This window comes from Oncorhynchus keta, chromosome 32, assembly GCF_023373465.1.
Source record: "Oncorhynchus keta strain PuntledgeMale-10-30-2019 chromosome 32, Oket_V2, whole genome shotgun sequence".
Lineage (NCBI taxonomy): Eukaryota > Metazoa > Chordata > Actinopteri > Salmoniformes > Salmonidae > Oncorhynchus > Oncorhynchus keta.
In genome coordinates, this window is record NC_068452.1 from 7,094,029 (window position 1) to 7,115,714 (window position 21,686).

Consider the following 21,686-nt stretch of genomic DNA (forward strand, 5'->3'; position numbering starts at 1 on the left):
AAGTGTGTGAAAATGGGTATTAAGCAGAGGAAGGTAAGAAATAAAAGCAGTCGGGACAGACTTCCTTGGAAATATGCTATTTTTTTTTTTGCATACCGCAGGAAGTGGCCTGGTCATGAATTATAGATGTGAATCTTTGAGTTGCTCAAGAGAATATGTGACTGAAGAAACACCGTCTGAACAGTAGGTAGACAGAGGATGCACACTGACAACAGTGATGAGGGAAAACAAAATCGATACAGTTCCATATAAATCGGGATATTATTTGACAATAGATCATATTGTATTGACTATATAATTTTTGCACTAGTTCGGTACATCTGCGTCAAAACTCAGTCATTTCCCATCTCCTTTTTAAATAGGTAGCATATGTTTTCAGCACTTTTATTTCCATGACTGATCAAAACTAGTTCTCATGGCACTCTTGTCCCTCTGCAGTAGACATATACTGAGCAATATGTTTGGAACAATGAATCGCAACTCATGTAGAACCATGAGAATCGCAATACATATATCGGCACCCAAGTATCGCGATATCGTATCGTGAGGTCACTGGCAATTCCCAGCCCTAACGGACAGCCAATCAGACGCGCACACACACAGGGAGGAAGAATACACACACAGATCAGGCTGGACAAACACACAAACTGATAAGGACAACAACACACACGGAGGGCAATGTTTGAGGCCTAAAACAAGACTGGCATTCAAAGTCACACAGAGCCGAGTCACCCTTGTGTGTGTAGGTAAACATCCCTGACCCATTGTTATCCCCACAGATACATGACTAGACCTTTGTCCTGACTTCCAGACCCTGAATCCATTGCTAGAACTTTACACATTTACTCCAGAGGACAAAGCAGCACAGCCTGCCTGCACTGTTCACCGTGAGTATCTTCTAGGCCCAACCCCATCCCAGCTCCACTCCCTCAGTGTGACCCTTTTCCATAAGGCCCTGGAATGTGCTCCCTGTTGCTGCAGTACTGAATCCCATTATGTCAATACGGCAATAGCTCTATTTTCCGTTTGTAATGATACTGGCTCGACAAAGCTTTTATGCATGGGCTTTGAGCGCTTGGATACTCTGCTTTGGGCAACCTTTCTTTTGAATTAATATTGTGAATAGATTGGACCCTATTTAACTTGATTTTTGTGATGGCATAGGTTCTTTCCCTATGTAATATAGCGATAGCCTCAACCTGTTTGGTAACTACTGTGAAATGCATTCATAGGCAAGGTTAAATACCATTTACAGCTTTGTATCCATGTATTATTGTTAATAATAAATTAAACGTCAGCAAAACCTATGCACTTTAAAATGTCAGTCATGCAGGATGTTATCCACTTTAAAACTGCCTTTGGCCAATGGAAAACTAACATTACACCATCAGTATGATTGATTAAACTGACTCCTCGTGTAGTGGAGTGTTTAGCATATAATCAAAGATTTGTATAACTAACCCAAGATGGAAACAGGCTGTGGTCCTATGGGAGCAAATTAATAATAGTGGGCAGAACAAGCAAGGAGGTGGGCAGAAACCATATTGACGCATTCTAGCATGTATTTGCATTTTAGAGAAGGCCTACGCGTGTGCAATAACTCAATTCGCCCTCCTAAACAACCGCTACATATGGGGACAGAAAACTGCATTGAGATCAAATATGCTTCATCAATGACAAAATTAGCAGAAAGTCGGGCCAGAATCCATCTCCCACTGCCGGCAATTGGGATTCCGCTCTCATCACATTTGGTGGTGAGTGGATACGTCAACCAGATGCTTCAGGTTTATAGATCCGGTAAAACGTCTGGGTCATTGTTCTATCAGTGATATCATTTTAGCAATCTCCTATGACGATGGGTCATGGCTAGCTTGAGCTGTCAGTGTCAGATACAGCATCAGCCAGAGACCACCTTACATGATTCAGTTAAAGTCCTTTATCTTATTGTTTAAGCAGCAGTTTTAGCAAGTGTTCCTTCTCCTACAAAAGTTGTCAATGATTCATTTACTGAAAACCTGAGACGCAAACTAGCTAGTTAATTGATCAGCAACGTGCGTTTCATTAGCTAGCAAGGTAGCCTAGCCAACCTGCCAGTTAGCTAAACTGGTTCGTGGAGAATGTTGGTTATTCCTAAATAAATGGCTAGCACACTAGCTAGTCGTTTAACCAGTAAGCAACAATAAAATAAAGTTAGCTAGCCAAACATGCTATGTCACACCCAGTTGAACAGCACATTTCAAGACATGTGGGCAATATGCTGAAGCTAGGAATAGTAATTGCAACAAACAATTACACAAGCGCGCCTAAAACGTTCGCAATGCTGGTTATAGCGTGCTGAACCGGTGGCGGTATACCGTTACTCATTAATTGAACCAGCTGTCAATAACGGGAAAGCACACCTTGTGCTGGGAGCTATCTTAGCTCACTAAATGTTACCTCCCAGCGTTGAAAACATAGTGTGTGGCTAGTTAGCTAACGTTAGCAGACAATTACCTTTGTTTCCCGTATGTCTTGTTTCCCTCCTTCTGGGTACCACTGCACCCGGACAAAACCCCTTCCCAGAGGTGCCAGGCTGTCCACAGCACTGCTATCGGTGTCCGAGTTACAGGGGATACAGCCACCTCCACCACCACCACCACCGCCTCTACCCCCGCCTCTACCTCCGCCATCTTCGAGGTCCGAATCTGAATCAAACTCCTCCTCGCCTTGTATCATTCTGACTAGGCCGAACCGGACCAAGTCGCGATACCGACCTGACACCAAATCGTGGGAGAAAAGAAGCCGCTGGGAGCCGCCTGCAGAAGGAGAGAGCGCCATGGATGGAGGCTCCGAACCCGGGCTTACAGCCGGAGAAAGAGCTGCGTCTGTTGCTATTGCGTCCGATGCCACCGGTTCCGCCATCGCTGCAGTTGTCAGGGAATAATGCGAGAAAGGGGGAGAGATGGTGGAGAAGAAAAAAAGAGAAACCTGTAACCAGGGAAGTGCACGTGTTTACGTCGGTAGGGCGCGCGCTGCGTAAATGCACTCCGAGAAGAGTCGAGGGTCTGTCAGATTGACAAAGGTGTTTTTTTCCACCGGCCTTGACTCTGAATAAATGAGTCTGAGACAGCAGACAGTTATATCACACCGTTATTATAGCACATCTTTCTTGATATTCTAGTCACACGGGCAGGTGTTGCTTCCTCCACGATGACACAAATGAATTATGTAATGTGGCCAATTTCGTAGGATTGGCCACAGCCTAACAATAAAGTTAATTAAATATCACAGCCATGATCATGTTTTTATTTATTTATTTAATATCTTACAGAAATGCAAACATAATGAAAGAGAAGACGTCAATTTCATCAACAAGTCTGTAGCCCGGGCTCGAATAGGCGTTCTGTGCCATTTTTCGCCACTTGGTGTCAGTGTCGAGTGCTGAAATTGTCTTATTATTGCAGACACAGCCATGGTTTCACAGGATTGTGGCATGAAATAACATATTTTATGCATACCGTGCCTGACACGGTAGTTGTGTTATGTAGGCTAACTTGATGGGACATATGTCTTATTTGTCAAGCGCAAAGATGCGCGTATAAATCTATAAAAATGTATATAATGCGAGAAGCATATATACAAATACAGACGCTAACTGTTCTCTACCTGCATTTATCAGGTAGCCAAAAAAACAACAAAACGAATTTCGTATTGGTCAGCAACGTATTGCCAGCAGGGAATAATCTATACATTAAAACTGAAATAATGATCAACAAACTATTACATGGGGGAAAAAAACATGAACCACAATCTCGAGACAATTGATGTACAATGGAAAAGTTTCCCTTATTTGTTTGAGTTACATGACGTTTGGTAAATAGATGAGGGCAACCGATAAGATTCATAATACAATCACCAGTAGGCCTATTCTATACGGAAAATTCTGATCGAGTGATATTGATATCAACAGTTAAACAAAATAGGCATTTTACAATTACACACAGCCTATATTCCACTTATATTTTAAATTATACACTGAACAACAATATAAACGCAACATGTAAAGTGTTGGTCCCATGTTTCATGAGCTGAAATATAAGGTCCCAGACATTTTCCATACCCACAAAAAGCTTATTTCTCTAAAATGTTGTGCACACATTTGTTCACATCCCTGTAAGTGAGCATTTATCCTTTGTCAAGATAATCCATCCATCTGACAGGTGTGGCATATCAAGAAGCATGATCATTACACAATGATGTGCTGGGGACAATAAAAGGCCACTCTAAAATGTGCAGTTTTGTCACACAACACAATGCCACATATGTCTCAAGTTTTGAAGGAGCGTGCAATTGGCATTCTGACTGCAGGAATGTCCACCAGATAAGTGATCATTTAATGTTAGTTTCTCTACCATAAGCCACCTCCAGCTTCATTTTAGAGAATATGACAGTATGTCCAACCGGCCTCACAATCGCAGACCATGTGTATAGCGTTGTGTAAGCAAGCGGTTTGCTAATGTCAATGTTGTGAACAAAGTGAGCCATGGTGGTGGTGGGGTTATGGTATCAGCAGGCATAAGCTACAAACAACAAACACAATTGCATTTTATCGATGGCAATTTGAATGCACAGAGATACCGTGACGAGATCCTCATGCCATTCATCTGCCGCCATCAACTCGTGTTTCAGCATGATAATGCACGGTCACATGTCGCACGGATCTGTACTCAATTCCTGGAACCTGAAAATGTCCCAGTTCTTCCATAGCCTATGTACTCACCAGACATGTCACCCATTGAGCATGTTTGGGATGCTCTGGATTGGCATGTACGACAGCGTGTTCCAGTTCCTGCCAATATCCGGCAATTTCGCACAGCCATTAAAGAGGATTGGGACAACATTCCATAGGCCACAATCAACAGCCTGAACAACTCTATGAGAAAGACTGCATGCACGCTGCATGAGGCACATGGTGGTCACACCAAATATATGCCATTTAGCTGACGCTTTTATCCAAAGCGACTTACAGTCATGTGTGCATACATTTTACGTATGGGTGGTCCCGGGAATCGAACCCACTACCCTGGCGTTACAAGCGCCATGCTCTACCAACTGAGCCACAGAAGGACCACGACACCAGATACTGACTGGTATTCTGATCCACGCCCCTACCTTAAAAAAAATAATATCTGTGACCAACAGATGCATATCTGTATTCCCAGTCATGTGAAATCCATAGATTAGGACCTAAAGAGTTTATTTCAATTGACTGATTTCCTTATACAAACTGTAACTCAGTAAAATCTTTGAAATGGCGGCATGCATGTTCATATTTTTGTTCAGTATAGAAGGCCAAAACTGTACCCATCAAACACTGAATTTTTAGACCTATATGTAAATTGTAATTCATAGATATAAATGAAATAACTGAAAATAGGTGATACCTAGGCTTAGCCAAAAGCCGATCCATTAGTTGCATGTTTACAAGAGGCTAATTCCAAACACAAGTGACGAATATCCCCAATAAATCCGGGTCAATATGTTTATTGTTGACAGGTATTCTCTCAGAATTTGGTCATCCAGCTTGTAGGCTTATGACTAATAGCGCTTACTGCCAAAGGTAAAAATACACACGGCGCACCACATTAACCTCAGACTTTTACACACAACCCTTCTTCACTTGGATCACTTGAGTGGAGCAGATATCGAAGAGACAGGCAGCCATTCAATATCAAGTATACGTTATATTGAAATATCAACATTTCTATTTGATTTGAGAGCTTGGAACTTCGATCAGACACCATGTCGACAGTCAGTGCCCTGCCTTTCCTGAAATCTAGTCTCCTAACGCGCCCTCCCATGGGTCCCATCACCCCCAGGCACGGGCGTCGCCACACACTCCCGGCCAGCGAGTTCCGTTGCCTCAGCCCGGAGGACTCAATCAGCGTGTTTGAGATCGAAAGAGAGGGTAACAACTTTTAACTTACTAAAATGGAGAACTTGTTTTTACCCCAATACTGGTCGTTTTTCTTTACAACTTTGTACCTAGACATAAAAAGGTATGTTGATTGAAATGCTTTGTCATTAATTGGACTTGTCAAATATAGAATACTTAATGATGAGGTGCTTTACGTTTAAAGTTTACTTTTACATTTTTTTTTATAGACTAGGCTAATATATATTTTGGAAATAAATCTTTGGATACCAACCAAATGCATGACAAACAACCAGTCAGTCATGATGGGATTCATGTCACCAAGCAAGTAAACTCAGCAAAAAAAGAAACGTCCTCTCACTGTCAATTGCGTTTCTTTTCAGCAAACTTAAATTGTGTAAATATTTGTATGAACATGACAATATTCAACAACTGAGACATAAACTGAACAAGTTCCACAGACATGTGACTAACAGAAATTGAATAATGTGTCCCTGAACAAGGGGGGGGTCAAATTCAAAAGTAACAGTCAGTATCTGGTGTGGCCACCAGCTGCATTAAGTACTTCAGTGCATCTCCTCCTCATGGACTGCACCAGATTTGCCACTTCTTGCTGTGAGATGTTACCCTACTTTTCCACCAAGGCACCTGCAAGTTCCCGGACATTTCTGGGGGGAATGGCCCTAGTCCTCACCCTCCGAACCAACAGGTCCCAGATGTGCTCAATGGGATTGAGATCCGGGCTCTTCGCTGGACATGGCAGAACACTGACATTCCTGTCTTGCAGGAAATCACACACAGAACGAGCAGTATGGCTGTTAGCATTGTCATGCTGGCTGGTCATGTCAGGATGATCCTGCAGGAAGGGTACCACATGAGGGAGGAGGATGTCTTCCCTGTAACACACAGCATTGAGATTGCCTGCAATGACAACAAGCTCAGTCCGATGACGCTGTGACACATAGCACCAGACCATGATGGACCCTCCACCTCCAAATCGATCCTGCCCCAGAATACAGGCCTCAGTGTAACGCTCATTCCGTTTGACAATAAACGCAAATTATACCATCACCCCTGGTGAGACAAAACCGCGACTAGTCAGTGAAGAGCATCTTTTGCCAGGCCTGTCTGGTCCAGCAACGGTGGGTTTGTGCCCATAGACGACGTTGTTGCCGGTGATGTCTGGTGAGGACCTGCCTTACAACAGGCCTACAAGCCCTCAGTCTAACCTCTCTCAGCCTATTGCGGGCAGTCTGAGCACTGACGGAGGGATTGTGTGTTCCTCGTGTAACTCGGGCAGTTGTTGTTGCCATCCTGTACCCGTCCCACAGGTGTGATGTTCGGATGTACCGATCCTGTGCAGGTGTTGTTATACGCGGTCTGCCACTGCGAGGACGATCAGCTATCCGTGCTGTCTCCCTGTAGCCCTGTCTAAGGTGTCTCATAGTACGGACATTGCCATTTATTTCCCTGGCCACATCTGCAGTCCTCATGCCTCCTTGCAGCATGCCTAAGGCACGTTCACACAGATGAGCAGGGACCCTGGGCATCTTTCTTTTGGTGTTTTTCAGAGTGAGTATAAATGCCTCTTTAGTGTCCTACGTTTTCATAACTGTGACCTTAATTGCCCACCGTCTGTAAGCTGTTAGTGTTTTTAACGATCATCCGCAGGTGCATGTGCATTAATTGTTTATGGTTCATTGAACAAGCATGGGAAACAGTGTTTAAACCCTTTACAATGAAGGTCTGTGAAGTTATTTGGATTTTTACGAATGATCTTTGAAAGACCGGGTCCTGAAAAAGGGACGTTTCTTTTTATGCTGAGTTTAGTTGGAAGTAAGCAAACTGAGATTAGACTGAACAACTACGTGTGTACTTGATCATGGACTTGAGTTGTCTGTCTGACCTCCTCAGCCTTCATCTCTGTGTCTGGAGAGTGTCCGCTCCACTTGGATGAGGTGTGTCACTTCCTGACGCTGTGCCCTGAGCTGTCTCTAGGCTGGTTTGAGGAGGGACGCCTCGTTGCCTTCATCATAGGATCACTGTGGGACCAGGAGAAACTAGCCATGGTAAGCCCCAAGTCAAAATGTGTTGAATCAGTGGGACATTGTCTTCATTATAGTGAATTATAATGAATCAAAAGACAAGCTTTGAGGATGTACTTCAACGTGGTATTTTATCAATAGTTACGTACAATTATTTTTTTAGTACGGAGACTTCCAAGGTTTTTATATAAAACATCTCAAAATCAGAGAATGCAACCAACCTTACATACATCCACATAAACCAAGCTTACATCCACACAAACCTGTCAATTCAGGGTTCAATAGAGTTGATCATGAAAAAATCTCAATGACCATGATAAATGGTTAGTCGGGTGATCTCACATTGTACTCATGCACTCAAAACTCAGCCTTCACTCCCTCCTTTTTCAGGACGCTCTCACCCTCCACAAGCCCCATGGCTCCACGGTCCACCTCCATGTGCTTGCTGTCCACCGCACCTTCCGGCAGCAAGGCAAGGGCTCCATCCTGATGTGGCGCTACCTGCAGTACCTGCGCTGCCTGCCCTATGTTCGCTGCGCCGTGCTCATGTGCGAAGACTTCCTGGTCCCTTTCTACCAGAAGTCAGGATTTAAAGTGCAGGGCCCCAGCGACATCACCGTGGGGCCCCTGACCTTCATTGAGATGATGTACCCTGTCCGGGGCCACGCGTACATGCGCCGCAACAGTGGTGTTTGAGGGGATACGAACCAAGATGGATGCCTCCTTCAATGGGGGGTGTTTGACCAACCTTCCGTGGCTGGAGGACGGCTACAGTGGCAAGAAAATGTATGTGAACCCTTTGGAATTACCTGGACTTCTTCATAAATTGGTCATCAAATTTGATCTGATCTTCATCTAAGTTACAACAATAGACAAACAGTCTGCTTAAACTAATAACACACAAACAATTATACGTTTTCATGTCTTTATTTGCAGTGCAGTGTGGAAAAAGTATGTGAACCCATGGATTTAATAACTGGTTGACCCTCCTTTGACAGCAGTAACCTCAACCAAATGTTTTCTGTAGTTGCGGATCAGACCTGCACAACGGTCAGGAGGAATGTTGGACCAGTCCTCTTTATAAAACTGCTTCAGTTCAGCAATATTCTTGGGATGTCTGGTGTGAACTGCTCTCGAGATCCTGCCACGGCATCTCAATCGGGTTGAGGTCAGGACTCTGACTGGACCACTCCAGAAGGCGTATTGTCTTCTGTTGAAGCCATTTTGTTGTTGATTTACATCTGTGTTTTGGGCTGTTGTCCTATTGCATTACCCAACCTCTGTTGAGCTTCAATTGGCAGACAGATAGCCTTACATTGTCCTGCAAAATGTCTTGATAAACTTGGGAATTCATTTTTCCGTCGATGATGGCAAGCTGTCCAGGCCCTGAGGCAGCAAAGCAGCTTCAAACCATGATGCTCCCTTCACAATACTTTACAGTTGGGATGAGGTTTTGATGTTGGCGTGCTGTGCCTTTTTTCTCTCGACTCAGTGTTGTGTTCCTTCCAAACAACTGAATTTAGTTTCATCTGTCCTCAGAACATTTTGCCAGTAGCGCTGTGGAACATCCATATGCTCTTTTGCGAACTTCAGACGTGCAGCAATATTATTTTGGGACAGCAGTGGCTTCTTCTGTGATGTCTTCCCATCAACACCATTCTTGTTTAGTGTTTACGCATAGTAGACTTGTCAAAAGAGATGTTAGCATGTCCCAGAGATTTCTTTAAGTCTTTAGCTCACACTCTAGGATTCTTCTTAACCTCATTGAGCATTCTGCGCTGTGCTCTTGCAGTCATCTTTGCAGGACGGCCACTCCTAGGGAGAGTAGCAACAGTGCTGAACTTTCTCCATTTATAGACAATTTGTCTTACCTTGAACTGATGAACATCAAGGCTTTTTTTGATACTTAAGTAACCCTTTCCAGCTTTATGCAAGTCAACAATTCTTAATCTTGGGTCTTCTGAGATCTCTTTTGTTCGAGACATGGTTCACATTAGGCAATGCTTCTTGTGAATAGCAAACTCAAATATGGTGAGTTTCTAATCCTAATCCATCTCTAATCCAGCCTCAATGATTGTACCTCAGGTTAGCTGACTCCTGACTCCAATTAGCTTTTGGAGAAGTCATTAACCTTGGGGTTCACATACTTTTTTCCAACCTACACTGTGAATGTTTAAATTATGTGTTCAGTAAAAAAATACAATAATTTGTGAGTTATTAGTTTAAGCAGACTGTATTTGTCTGTTGTTGTGACTTAGATGAAGATCAGATCAAATTGTATGACCAATTTATGCAGAAATCCAGATAATTACAGTTAATGCATTCATCTTAAGATAGCTAGGTAGGACAACCACATATCACAGTCGTAGTAAGTAAATTTCTCCTCAAAGTAGTCAAAGTCAAAGCTAGTCAAATGTGAGTGTTCGTTCACGAAAGGCTTTTTTTAATCTCAAAGGCTGACATGATCTTTGGGGAAGATATGGAATTACTTGAGTAATTATGAATGTATTACTTTATTCATTTTTACAAAATGTCTTATTCAAGATGACCAAATAGAATCTGCTACCCGCAGAAAATGCTAGGTTCACATTAGAAAAGTACAGCAAGGGAAAGTGCAGCAAAGTACATGTTTTTGTATAAAATGCTGGACATTTTTTAACTCATTAAGTCTGAGATTTTAGCAAACAAATTGCATCTTGGTGGATGACTTGAGAATCTAACAAAAATGCAGATATGCCTAGATTGTAGAAGGGTCCGATAGCTTCTCTCTTTCTGTTAGCGTTTTGTGGCTGTGCTGCTTGTGTATCAATCCATGGCAAGCATTAAAACAGCATTAACTCAATGCCAAGCAACCAAGGAGGACACTTTAAATCTCATTCTTCCTGTCTGAAAATGCAGCTTTATGGCACATCAACACCTGGGCGATTGCCTGGGACTTTAATTTGCTTTTCAAGATCACTAATGTTTTTGTTTATCCTTCTGTATTTATGCCTTTAAAATGCACTGGGCAGCTAAAAGAGCTGGGTGGGGACTTTTATAAACCATGGTAGTAGATTTAATGGTAGTATTACTCTTTTAGCCAGCATCTGTTTCTTTTTTAGATTGTGAGAAAATTATTGAAATTAGATTACCGATATACAGTATATCAGGGAGGGATATAAGCAAACCAGGCTGTGTGTTTGTCGGCAGAGACGCCAGTCTCCAAAGTAGACCAGTATTGCACTCCCCTCTCCCTGGGGCTATAGGGGTTAATCTGCTAACGTGTCCCATTAGCAAGCATTATTGTCGTTAACTTCTAGGGATTTACGAGAATCGTCTCTTTGCTGCTGCCAAGCCTTTTAAACAAAGCCAGGCCTACTGTATTCAGTAAGCAGCATTACCTGTACAGGCCATGTCTGGAGGGTGTTAGTAGTAATGACACATTTATGGGAATCCAATTGCCAATATAGTATGGAGTTTTGAACAATGTACTTGTAGCTTGCACAGTATTTGAAAATAGACTTTATAGCATTTGAATGTTTGAAACACAGCATTTTTTTTACCAATATCCCTCCCTGGGATTTTCCATTCCCCTTGATAAATGAGTCGTCTTTTTCCCTGTAGAAAATCACCACCTCTGCCTCCATCAATTTTGAATCAAGACATTAATGATTTTTATAACATTTTGAAAGTAAGAAAATAAACACATTTTCAAACATTTCTGTTTCGGACTATTTCCCTTTCATTTGGAATGTAGAAATGCATGAGACTGTAGGGTTTCTATGGTTAACAAATGGCAGATGTAGAGGACAAAGCAACTTGTTTACAACTTCTCCGCTTGCAAAAACATGACCCACAGAGATTAAAGTTGTGGAGAGTAAATTTCTCTTGAAGAGGGTGAATCTGCAACAGTATTTCTATTCCTCGCTTTTCAAGCACCACCACACGACCCGGCTGAATGCGATTGTCAAGAGAAATAGTTCAGAAGCATAGATCCAAAGTAGTAGTTCCTTGAGCCATTTTCACAAAAGTCAGGAAAGGTTACCGGTAGTTGAATCTATGAGCTCAAGACACACATGAGGGAAAACATTATTACATTTATTTTTAAGAACATTGTGTGAATTTGTACATACACGTAAGGCTAATGTCTTTAAAAAAAACTACAGCAATAAGATCACAATATCTCAGTAAAAGAGCAAATTCCAAATAAATAACTCATCAATTTGGTCCAAATGCATTTACAGACTTATGCATTTATGCTTGCCGATTTACAGACACTCAAATTCAAGGATTACACACATTTCAGAAGGCACTGTGAATTCCTATGAAGAGGACCAGACTGTGCTAAAGTGTTCAAATAAAAAAAGAAAAGAGGGACAGATTCCTTGCAAATTACAGAGTCGCAACCATTTAAATGCTCAAAATGACAAGACAACGTAAAACAGTACTCAACGATCGTCCAACCAACACCTGTGAAGAATTGCACGTTATTGACATAGTCGGCCATTAACGCCACCAGTTGACTGCTGGTGTGTAAAGTGACTTAACAAAGCATAGTAAATCCTGCTCAAATAATCCACATCACTGCAGTAATCCACCTCTCAGGATACGTCCTAAGCAGTGAAGAGTGGACAGCTGCCAGAGGAGAGGGTCATAATCTAAGAGACCAGGAGCAGGCCAGGTTGGCAGAAACTTGGCCATTTTGATATCTATAATGAAAAGAGTGACTAGCAGCCTTTCTTGAATCAATGGCCACTGATCAAGGCACACAGTACATGGATTCTCGTTCGCTTTTTAAATATATACACATAATACATTGATAAGTAATTTGCCTCGACAGCACTGAAGGGCTATAATTACTATATATATATCTGTAGAGATATAGTGCAAGCACATTGTAGTTTGAAGTGAAACAACATGGACTTTCTACCTTGCTCGATCAGATCACATACTGCCTTTTGGAAGGTCAGTCGGATCCTATAATCTTACGATATTTTGTTTAATTAACGTTTGAGTATCAAAGCTATAACACAATGTCCAGTGAAACGCCACAATTATGGCCAAAACAAGTCAACGTGTTTAATTAGTAGTGCACTTAAACTGAAAAGCCTTCCATAAGGCTAACAGCTTGTCATTGGGGCAGTGACACAGTTCAATTGGAATTAGTTAGATGTATATTTATCAAGCACCTGTGGCTGTTGCCATAAATAACCTAGGCAGATTTGGAAGGCAGGATTTGGAAGGTCAGAGCAATCCTTCAGATGAAGAACAAGCATCATTTACAGATACAATAACACAATTTTATTGACACTGTCTGTACGGTATAATTTATTGTGAAAGGCAACTGCTATTGGACGGAATTCTTAACACTTAACTGGTCCCCCCCAAAAAAGTGCCATGGAAAATTAATGAAAAGCACACAAAACTAGGTTCAAGTTTAAACAATGCTCCAGCCAGTGACAAACTGTATGACTTGTATTCAATACCATAATTAAATGCTCACATGAACAGCTAATTCAAAGTATCTGAACATAATGAAATGCTATATCACGTAGTGTTAAGATACATCCAGTGTTGTAGAAAATGAGTACAAAAATTAACAAATAAGAGGCCTCTGTAGTATTAACGTGACAGTTTATGAACCGACAGGGTAGGATATCCTCTGTCGTCTTCCAAGTCCACTTTAACACCACGCTCAGACCGAGTCGTTCTCTCCAGAGGAACTAGCATAGCTGTACAGTCTTGAAGGCAATGTGCGTAGATACCCTGGGTGCTTACGGGCATATGAACCAGGTGCGCTCTCCCTTTAAGTTCCGTTTCCCTTAAAAGTATTTTCCACTGCGCTTCCTGTCCAGGTTCTAAAGCCAGCTCGCATTAGCCGTTAGCGCTTTAGTGAATGTCCAGGTTCTAAAGCCAGCTAGCATTAGCTGTTAGCGCTTTAGTGAGTGCTTTAGCCTAGTGCACCACATGGTCGATGTCGTACTTCTCACAGAACTTGCTGGTGAAGGGCAGGCAGGTGAGGTGCTCCAGCCAGTGCCAGTTGATGGGGTAGAAATAGAACCAGACGACCAGCGAGGAGAGCAGGCCCAGGTAGACCAGCAGCGATAGCAGGATGAGGACACGCTTTCGGTACTTGTCGAAGTCGCCGAACGTTACGTAGGGCAGGAAGGAGAAGGAGAGCAGCAGGCCGCTGAGGAAGCCGAAGATGTGGGCGATGTTATCGATCCAGGGCAGCAAGCCACACAGGAACAGGAAGAAGACGATGCCCACCAGCTTGAGGAAGGCCTTCCACGGCTTCTCCAGCATCTGCCAGCCTTGGATGAGCTCCACAAACAGGCAGGCAAGCAGCCCGAACTGGGAGCCAGCTGGGCCAACCTGGATGATAACCGGAGAAAGACAGAGAGAGAGAGGGAAAAGAGAGTCATACATCCACCTACTCTGACAAAACAAAAGGGCGGGGATGATGTTTCACTCAATGATGATGTCACCACTGGATGATTGAGTGACAAGAACAGCATGTGCATGAATGAATGTCACTGTTGACCATAACATGGGACATATCAGCGGAAGATTCCGGGATAAATGCATGCATCCTGCTCACTGGCATCTGTTGAAATTCATATCAAATACATTACAGTATATTAGCATGAAGGAAGTGGTGGTAGCATATGTACTCCTTGCTAATGGGCAGGCAGATGACCGAGGCGGAGTTGTTATAGTCCCTTATAGCAGAGGACAATAGGAATCGGGCAAAATGGGAAGCGAGTGCACCAGCTGAGTGCATTAAATGTTAACGTCTGTGTGTAATAGTGAATTTGTTCGGTAGTCTACTGATCCAAATGCATGCAGCTCAGGGGTCTGGGGAGGTTTACCCCTGCAATTAACTTCCTGGCAGCAGGGTAATTATCTTTGGTATGATGTTCCCAAACAAATGTTGTGATCAGTATATAAATTACACCATCAGACATTTTAACCATCTTCACTTTCATATGTCTACAGTGACGTTGGATGTTCCAAAAATGCGAATGTGTCATTGTTGGAGTAGTATAACAAAAGAGTATTACATTGTGCCTCCGTTCTAAACCTTACGATTTAAGGTACATTTCCGTTGTAACTACTTAATAGTTAGGTCTAGGTTGAAACCAACAGCAATGGTTCTTTGGTCAATGGTTCTACAGCTGGCATCTTGATTAGATTGACGTCAGGGCTGTGGTGGGCGTACCGGGGCAGATGGCTAATCTGAGATTCTAACCTCCCAGAAGGACGGGCGAGGAGGAGTGAGGTTTTTCACACGCCCTAGGCACGCGGCCTACACGTTCCAGACACGCTCTATACGGGTGCTCTGAATCCAATCATTCCCCAGCCAGCGCTCGACAGTCTAAACTTCATTGGCTATTGAACACTTCGTTTGACAGGCTGAGTTTCAGAACGTCTGTACTCTCTCTGACTTCTGAATTCCTGCTCTCACGAGTGACTCGGAAAGTCCTTTGAAGAAGAACTAGAGTGTTACTGTCGCCACGTCTCGTTGTTTCTTTAGAGGCTGAGTGAGTTTCAGAACGTATCAACTTTTGACTACTGAATTTCTGCATTGAAGAGTGACTCAAAGTTTTTTGAAGAAGTACTTGCGACTGTTTACTGTTGTATCATTAAGCATTTCTGAAAACGCCACCAGAACTGAATAAACTACTATATTCTCATCCCATTCCTTTACACTTGTGTGTATTAGGTTTTGTTAGATATTAGGTTTTGCTGTGGAATTGTTAGATATTACCTGTTAGATACTGCTGCACCGTCGGATCCAGGAGCATCAGCATTTTGCTACACTCGCAATAACATATGCTAACCATGTGTACGTGACCACTTCGAAATTAGCCGTTTCGCTAGCTAGCTTTCTAGAAGGCTGCTCACTTGCACGAGGTGACTTCGTGATCAGAGCGTTCCCCGAGAGTGACCGCGCGCACAGCTCCTGTGTGTGTGTGTGGGTGAATGGGAACAATGGAAAACTTTCGGGAAATGTGAAAGTTGTTGTGATCTAAAGCACTAAATACGAATTACTACAAGGTTATACATATTTTTGTTGTTGTTATAGGATGAGTTTGTATACGGATAGGAATTAGTACAGTATGTAATACATTTAGGAACAGTATATACAAGGATAATTCATGGTGATAATACATAGTGCATTTAAAAAGGCTTGTCATTGCATTTCATAGCGTCAATTTAAAAGAGGGATAATAAAGGATTCATTGAGCCATTGTAATGTGTAAATGAGACAATACTGGTTTATTGAACAATTGTAACAGCTATGTAATTTGAGAGAATATATAGTGCATTTGTGAAACATATTTTGTGCCTATGTAAATGGCTGATGATTCTATGAGAAAAGACTCATTACATGTGACTTATTTATACATTTCTCCCTTTTAGGGGTATAACACAAACGTTTAGTTTCCAACATCGCAAAGTTTGTGATGTGTTCAACCACAGTGGATAGAGACTCGGCCACCGCTTCGGGGTCTTGTTTACTCCACCAATGGGATAATCCCCTTTTACTCAAACCGGGCCCTATAAGTGGATGAGATGAGGAGCCGTGCGTCGCCTCACGTCTCTGGAGCTATTCCTGTTGTGTGAAAGCCTGCGTCCTGCTGGTGCAGCAGCGGTGACATTTCTGAGTGCTACCTCACAGTAACTTCACACTAGGACAGTGACAGAAGTACCTAGCGCCAAATCATGTCAAAGACGCACAGCTGCAGCCACACACCTGCAGATTTTTAAATTATTATTATTATTTTTTTTAAACCTTTATTTAACCAGGCAAGTCAGTTAAGAACACATTCTTATTTTCAATGACGGCCTGGGAACAGTGGGTTAACTGCCTGTTCAGGGGCAGAACGACAGATTTGTACCTTGTCAGCTCGGGGGTTTGAACACGCAACCTTCCGGTTACTAGTCCAACGCTCTAACCACTAGGCTACGCTGCCGCCCCCGAGCTGGTAATCTGGAGAAATGAAGAAGAAGAAAAAGAGATTCTTCCCGAAATAGGTACTCCTCGGGAGTACTAAACTCTGATCCATAATCTGTATGTAGGAATCAGTGGAAGACCAGGCCATTTACTTTTTCAACAATTGAACAGACCAGGAATCTGGATTTAGTGTAGCAGTGACCTTTGTTAACCCACACCATATCCTTCGGGTAATGTGTGGCGAGCAAGAGAGTTTTACAGAGGCCAATTGGGAGTGGTTGGTTTGCGCCAATTAGGTCATCCACAGCAACTCTTCTCCCACTTGGCAATGCCCACGTCACAGACAATGCTTCCTGTCCACGATACTGAGCCTTGTCCTCGAGCACAAAACTGTAGCGCATCCTCTTCTTTCCAGTATTTTCCCTCTCTTCTTTCCATTTGTACTCTTCATTTCTACAACCTAACATACTGGGACTACGAGTGAATCCAATTGTAAATCAATGAAGTTTAGCATGAATGGGGCTATTACAGTCTGGTCATACAGAAAGGAGTCTGAACACCAGAAGAAATAGAACAACATTTAAGTAACTTGTCCACACTTCCAATGCCAAATGGACAGCAATATGGTAAAGCTATAAGAGGGGATGACAAGGGAACAGGGTCTCCTATCCAAAGACGCTCTGAGATCACTTCCTGTGCCCTTCACATTTACCCTACTGCTGACTCCGCAACCTGGACTGAACGTCCCTGCCGCTCTCGCTCTCTCCTTAACACACAGGCACAATTAAGCCGGCTGCCTCACCTCAAAGGGGGATTGGACTAACTTACCATTAGCACATCACACACTGCAGAAGAAAAAGGGCTCGGTTGGATTAGATCATGTCCAGATAACACAACAAGCACCAGCGTGTCCCGGGTCAGGGAGAGGAACACAGAGAGTTGGACATTTCCTCTGCAGGATGGAAGATAGGGCGACAATGGGAATGTCAGTGAATGACAAAACATGTAAGAGTGTGTTTGTGTGCGCGACCACACTTGAGAGACTCGGGACATGGTCTGAGACAGAAAGAATGGGTCGACTGACTGGGTTAACACTCATTTGTGATTAAACATGAACATGTGACCCAGTTGTGTGTGTTGGACAAAAGGAATGCAAAATGTGTTGGATAATAATAATAATAATATATGCCATTTAGCAGACGCTTTTATCCAAAGCGACTTACAGTCATGTGTGCATACATTCTACGTATGATGCATGGAGCTTTACAGTTTACATGGAGTGAATTGAAACTCATTCTCACTAGGGGGACCCTGGCACACCACATCTGGCTACCGCAGCCACGGCTCTTCTTCTCAGGCTGTCAGAACGTCTCGTCGACTGTGCCAACCCTAGCAAATTCAGACAGTTCGCACAATTGCAATACGTTTTTGTCAATGGCATTTCTACCAATGCTTTCAGCATACAAATGAATAGAGGATCTCCATGGCTTTCTCAAGCCACGTGTAATGGTGCTGTTCCAGCTTCCAGGTGATACGGAGACAGGACAGAGGCAGTTAAGTCCTGATCGTTTACCCTCCAGACGGGGTCACGTCCAGTCCAGTAATCTCCCTATCCAAAGATCGTCCAGTAACCGAGTTAAGCTCAGTGGCTGCCCGGGAATAGCTGAGATGTTAACGCTCTCTCTCGCCAGCTTTTGTAGAAAACACCTGACCAGCTCAATGGAGATTAGCAGTGGCTGTTGTGTTAGCTGAGCAGGTGTGTGTAAGTGCGCTCCTGTGTGTGTGTGTGTGTGTGTGTGTGTGTGTGTGTGTGTGTGTGTGTGTGTGTGTGTGTGTGTGTACCTCGGCTCTGTAGGGGAGGAAGAGGGCACTGGCCAGGTTGCCGGTGATGCCAGAGAGGACGTAGATAATGGAGATGCGGACCCAGCCAGCCAGTTTCTCCAGGTCTCTCAGGATAGTCATCTGGAACACTATGGACACCAGGCAGTGGACTAGGCTTCATAGGGAAAGGGAAGAGGCCAGTCAGAGGACAACACATGGAAATAGGCTTATAGACGCACATACCGTAGGCTTATGCTATATTAACACACACACACACGAACCCCAGCACGTGCTGTAATCTCCTCGCTAAGTACCCATATCTGAATCATGTGGGGGGAATCCTCTCGACGCAGTATTTGCTGTTAAGGCCATACTTAGGGACTGTGGGATACAATGGGATATCCCTGAGTTCACACTGACCATGAAAACTGACAAGGAACAATCAGGGCCGTGTTGTAGGCTACAACTAGGGTTACACAAAGTATTAAAGGCCCAGTGCAGTCAAAAACATGATTTCCCTGTGTTTTATATATATTTCCACACTGAGGTTGGAATAATACTGTGAAATTGTGAAAATGATAATGCCCTTTTAGTGTAAGAGCTGCTGTTTTGGTGGGATGGAGTTTTGCAGGCAGTAAATTTGTTAATTGTTAATAGACCAATAAGAAAGAGAGTTCCAAACCCCTCTGCCAATAAAAGCACATTTTAAGTTTTCCCCTCCCCAGACCACTACCAGATAGTCTTAGCTAAATTATTGCTTGAGAAATTGCTCTTTGCTAAGAAGCTATTTTTGACCATTTCATTATTCTTTTTAAAAAATCACAGTAAGTTAATGAATTGTTACCCCGGAAATGATTTGATATTGAGATAAAACGGCTGCATTTGACCTTTAACAGAGCATTACAGAGACTTTCCCGTTCAGGTCAATTGGTCAGCAAAAACCCATGACTCCACCTATGGTGTTTGGATTTGCACTAAGTACTGATGTGACTACAGTCAGATGACCCCGAGGTCGACATACTCTTACTGTCAAGCACTTTAGGCTAAAAACAATATCATGTATAGAAAAGTACCATAGAAATACAGTGTATGATTACCCTGCGTGTAGGAACAAGGAGAGCCACAGCCTGTAGACCTGGTCGGGGACGTCAGGGTTGAGGAAGGGCAGGAGGCCACACACATCATCCAGACAGTGGATCTGTTAACGAAGAGCGACCACAGGATCAGATAGGGAGCTGGCTGTTATTAAACGAACCCTGTTAACAACGCCCAGCACAGGACAGGCGGACGGTACGGACAGACGGACACACACCCACCTACCTGGGAGCAGAGGGTGGCCTCCTCGTGGAAGTAACCGTGCATGAAGGAGCAGTACTCTCTCGTAGTGATCTCACACCGGCCCTTAGTGCCTATGCAGCAGGGTCGTCCCTTGAGGTTACAGTCCATGTGTCTGTAGCCTGTCAGGTTCGTCTTGCGGGGGGAGGTGCAGATCTGGGATCAGATGGAGGGAGGGTGAGAAGAAGCTAGTGTTGGTTTCCACTGATCCAAGACCCTGAGGTTACTCTGTAACCTCTCATCCACTGCTATATTTTAATACCAGGGGCTTACACTGTACAGCGGGGTGCAACATTCTGTAGAAATGGAATGTATGACGATGTCTGTTCACGCAATACATGTTAGACGAAACATAACAATGGACGATCCTCCTGTCACTCACCGGCCAATGTGTGATGTCATCGGGCCAGATGTGAGGCTCTGCGGAGGCGGGCTCTTCACAGGTCCTGTTCCCAGCATGCATCAGGAAATAAGATAGCAGGAAGACACTTTATGATACTCTCTTGAGTTAATTTTACCTTGTCAGGTCAGGACAGTGTGTGTGTGTGTGTGTGTGTGTGTGTGTGTGTGTGTGTGTGTGTGTGTGCACTGTAGTCGTGATAGTAGAACGGTATCAAAGACGGTACCTGGGGTCCTGGTGACACACAGAGCCTGACGACCTCAGAATGTCCACATCTTCATCCCTCCATTTCATGAAGGTGGCCAATGACTCCTACACACAGACCAGAATAAACACAAGTTGATCAAGTTTACAAGCATTCGTCTCTAGGTGGCAGGAGAGAGTGTGTGTGAGTGTGACACAGGGAGGGAGGGAGAGAGAGAGAGAGAGAACGAGGGAGCGTAAGTGGGAGTACAGTAATGGTTTCTGTGTATGTGTGTGGGTCTACAGTATTTGTGTGGGCCTACAATAATACATATGCATGTGAGCCTACTGCGTACGTGTGTTTGCGTACCGAGCAGTCATTGCTGAGGGTCTGGACACAGCCTGAGTTGTCGTTCTGTACACAGCAACCGGACTCTCTCTCCTGGTCCTTGGCTTTCTGGATGAGACTGACTATCTGGCTGTCCTTGCGGATACATGGGGAGAACTTGGCTCCAAGGTGGATTAGGTCCTCCTGTGAGGGGGGATAGAATACAGGAATACACTGTTAATCTGGCAACCTGACACATAATTGACATAGCAACCAAAAATAGTTCACCTAACCTGGGAACCCCAGCACAGTTAATCTAACCTGGCAACCCCAGCACAGTTAACCTAACCTGGCAACACCAGCACAGTTAACCTAACCTGGCAACCCCAGCACAGTTAACCTAACCTGGCAACCCAGCACAGTTAACCTAACCTGGCAACCCAGCACAGTTAACCTCACCTGGCAACCCCAGCACAGTTAACCTAACCTGGCAACCCAGCACAGTTAACCTAACTAAGAACCAGGCCCCCCCAAAAAAAGAGTTAGGCTTACTGGCCTAGCCTTTGTTTTAGCTGTTCGTTAGACCTCTTTCCTGCATTGTAAGTAGTCAAGAGATCCTATTTTGATAGTCAACCATACAAAAAGGTTGCACCTAGTGCATCACAGTACAGAACAGACAAAGATAGTTTTCCACCAAAACCACAGCTACAGTTATTTGA

General features: G+C 43.6%; 3 protein-coding genes across 5 annotated transcripts in view; 1 reads left to right on the forward strand and 2 right to left on the reverse strand.

The window, feature by feature from the left end:
• The window catches only part of LOC118364951 ((E3-independent) E2 ubiquitin-conjugating enzyme-like), a 45,783-nt gene extending 42,590 nt beyond the window's left edge, over nt 1-3,193 (reverse strand). Inside the window, exon 1 of one of the 2 annotated variants that reach the window (XM_035746788.2) lies at nt 2,494-3,193. In XM_035746788.2, the coding sequence (XP_035602681.2) occupies nt 2,494-2,901 (408 nt within the window). In that variant the 5' untranslated portion in view covers nt 2,902-3,193. The remainder of the gene's footprint in view (nt 1-2,493) is intronic. The other variant, XM_035746789.2, reaches the window with a different exon arrangement.
• LOC118364952 (serotonin N-acetyltransferase) lies at nt 1,544-12,005 on the forward strand. Of its 2 annotated transcripts, XM_035746790.2 has the most exons (4): nt 1,544-1,754; nt 5,758-5,947; nt 7,829-7,983; nt 8,350-10,327. In XM_035746790.2, exons 1-4 carry the CDS (start codon nt 1,560-1,562, stop codon nt 8,653-8,655), a joined length of 846 nt encoding a protein of 281 aa, XP_035602683.1. In that variant the 5' UTR covers nt 1,544-1,559; the 3' UTR covers nt 8,656-10,327. The 2 variants fall into 2 exon arrangements, with proteins under 2 accessions (XP_035602683.1, XP_035602684.1); XM_035746791.2 differs by lacking the exon at nt 1,544-1,754 and having other exon boundaries at nt 5,674-5,947; nt 8,350-12,005.
• Nucleotides 12,006-12,022: 17 nt separating this feature from the next.
• LOC118365718 (inactive rhomboid protein 2-like) overlaps nt 12,023-21,686 on the reverse strand; it is a 40,708-nt gene continuing 31,044 nt past the window's right edge. The window contains exons 12-18 of the mRNA XM_052490603.1: nt 21,010-21,171; nt 20,683-20,768; nt 20,439-20,502; nt 20,042-20,212; nt 19,819-19,919; nt 18,743-18,896; nt 12,023-14,313 (exon numbers count right to left, since the gene is read on the reverse strand). Coding sequence (XP_052346563.1) covers nt 13,894-14,313; nt 18,743-18,896; nt 19,819-19,919; nt 20,042-20,212; nt 20,439-20,502; nt 20,683-20,768; nt 21,010-21,171 — 1,158 coding nt within the window. The 3' untranslated portion in view covers nt 12,023-13,893. The remainder of the gene's footprint in view (nt 14,314-18,742; nt 18,897-19,818; nt 19,920-20,041; nt 20,213-20,438; nt 20,503-20,682; nt 20,769-21,009; nt 21,172-21,686) is intronic.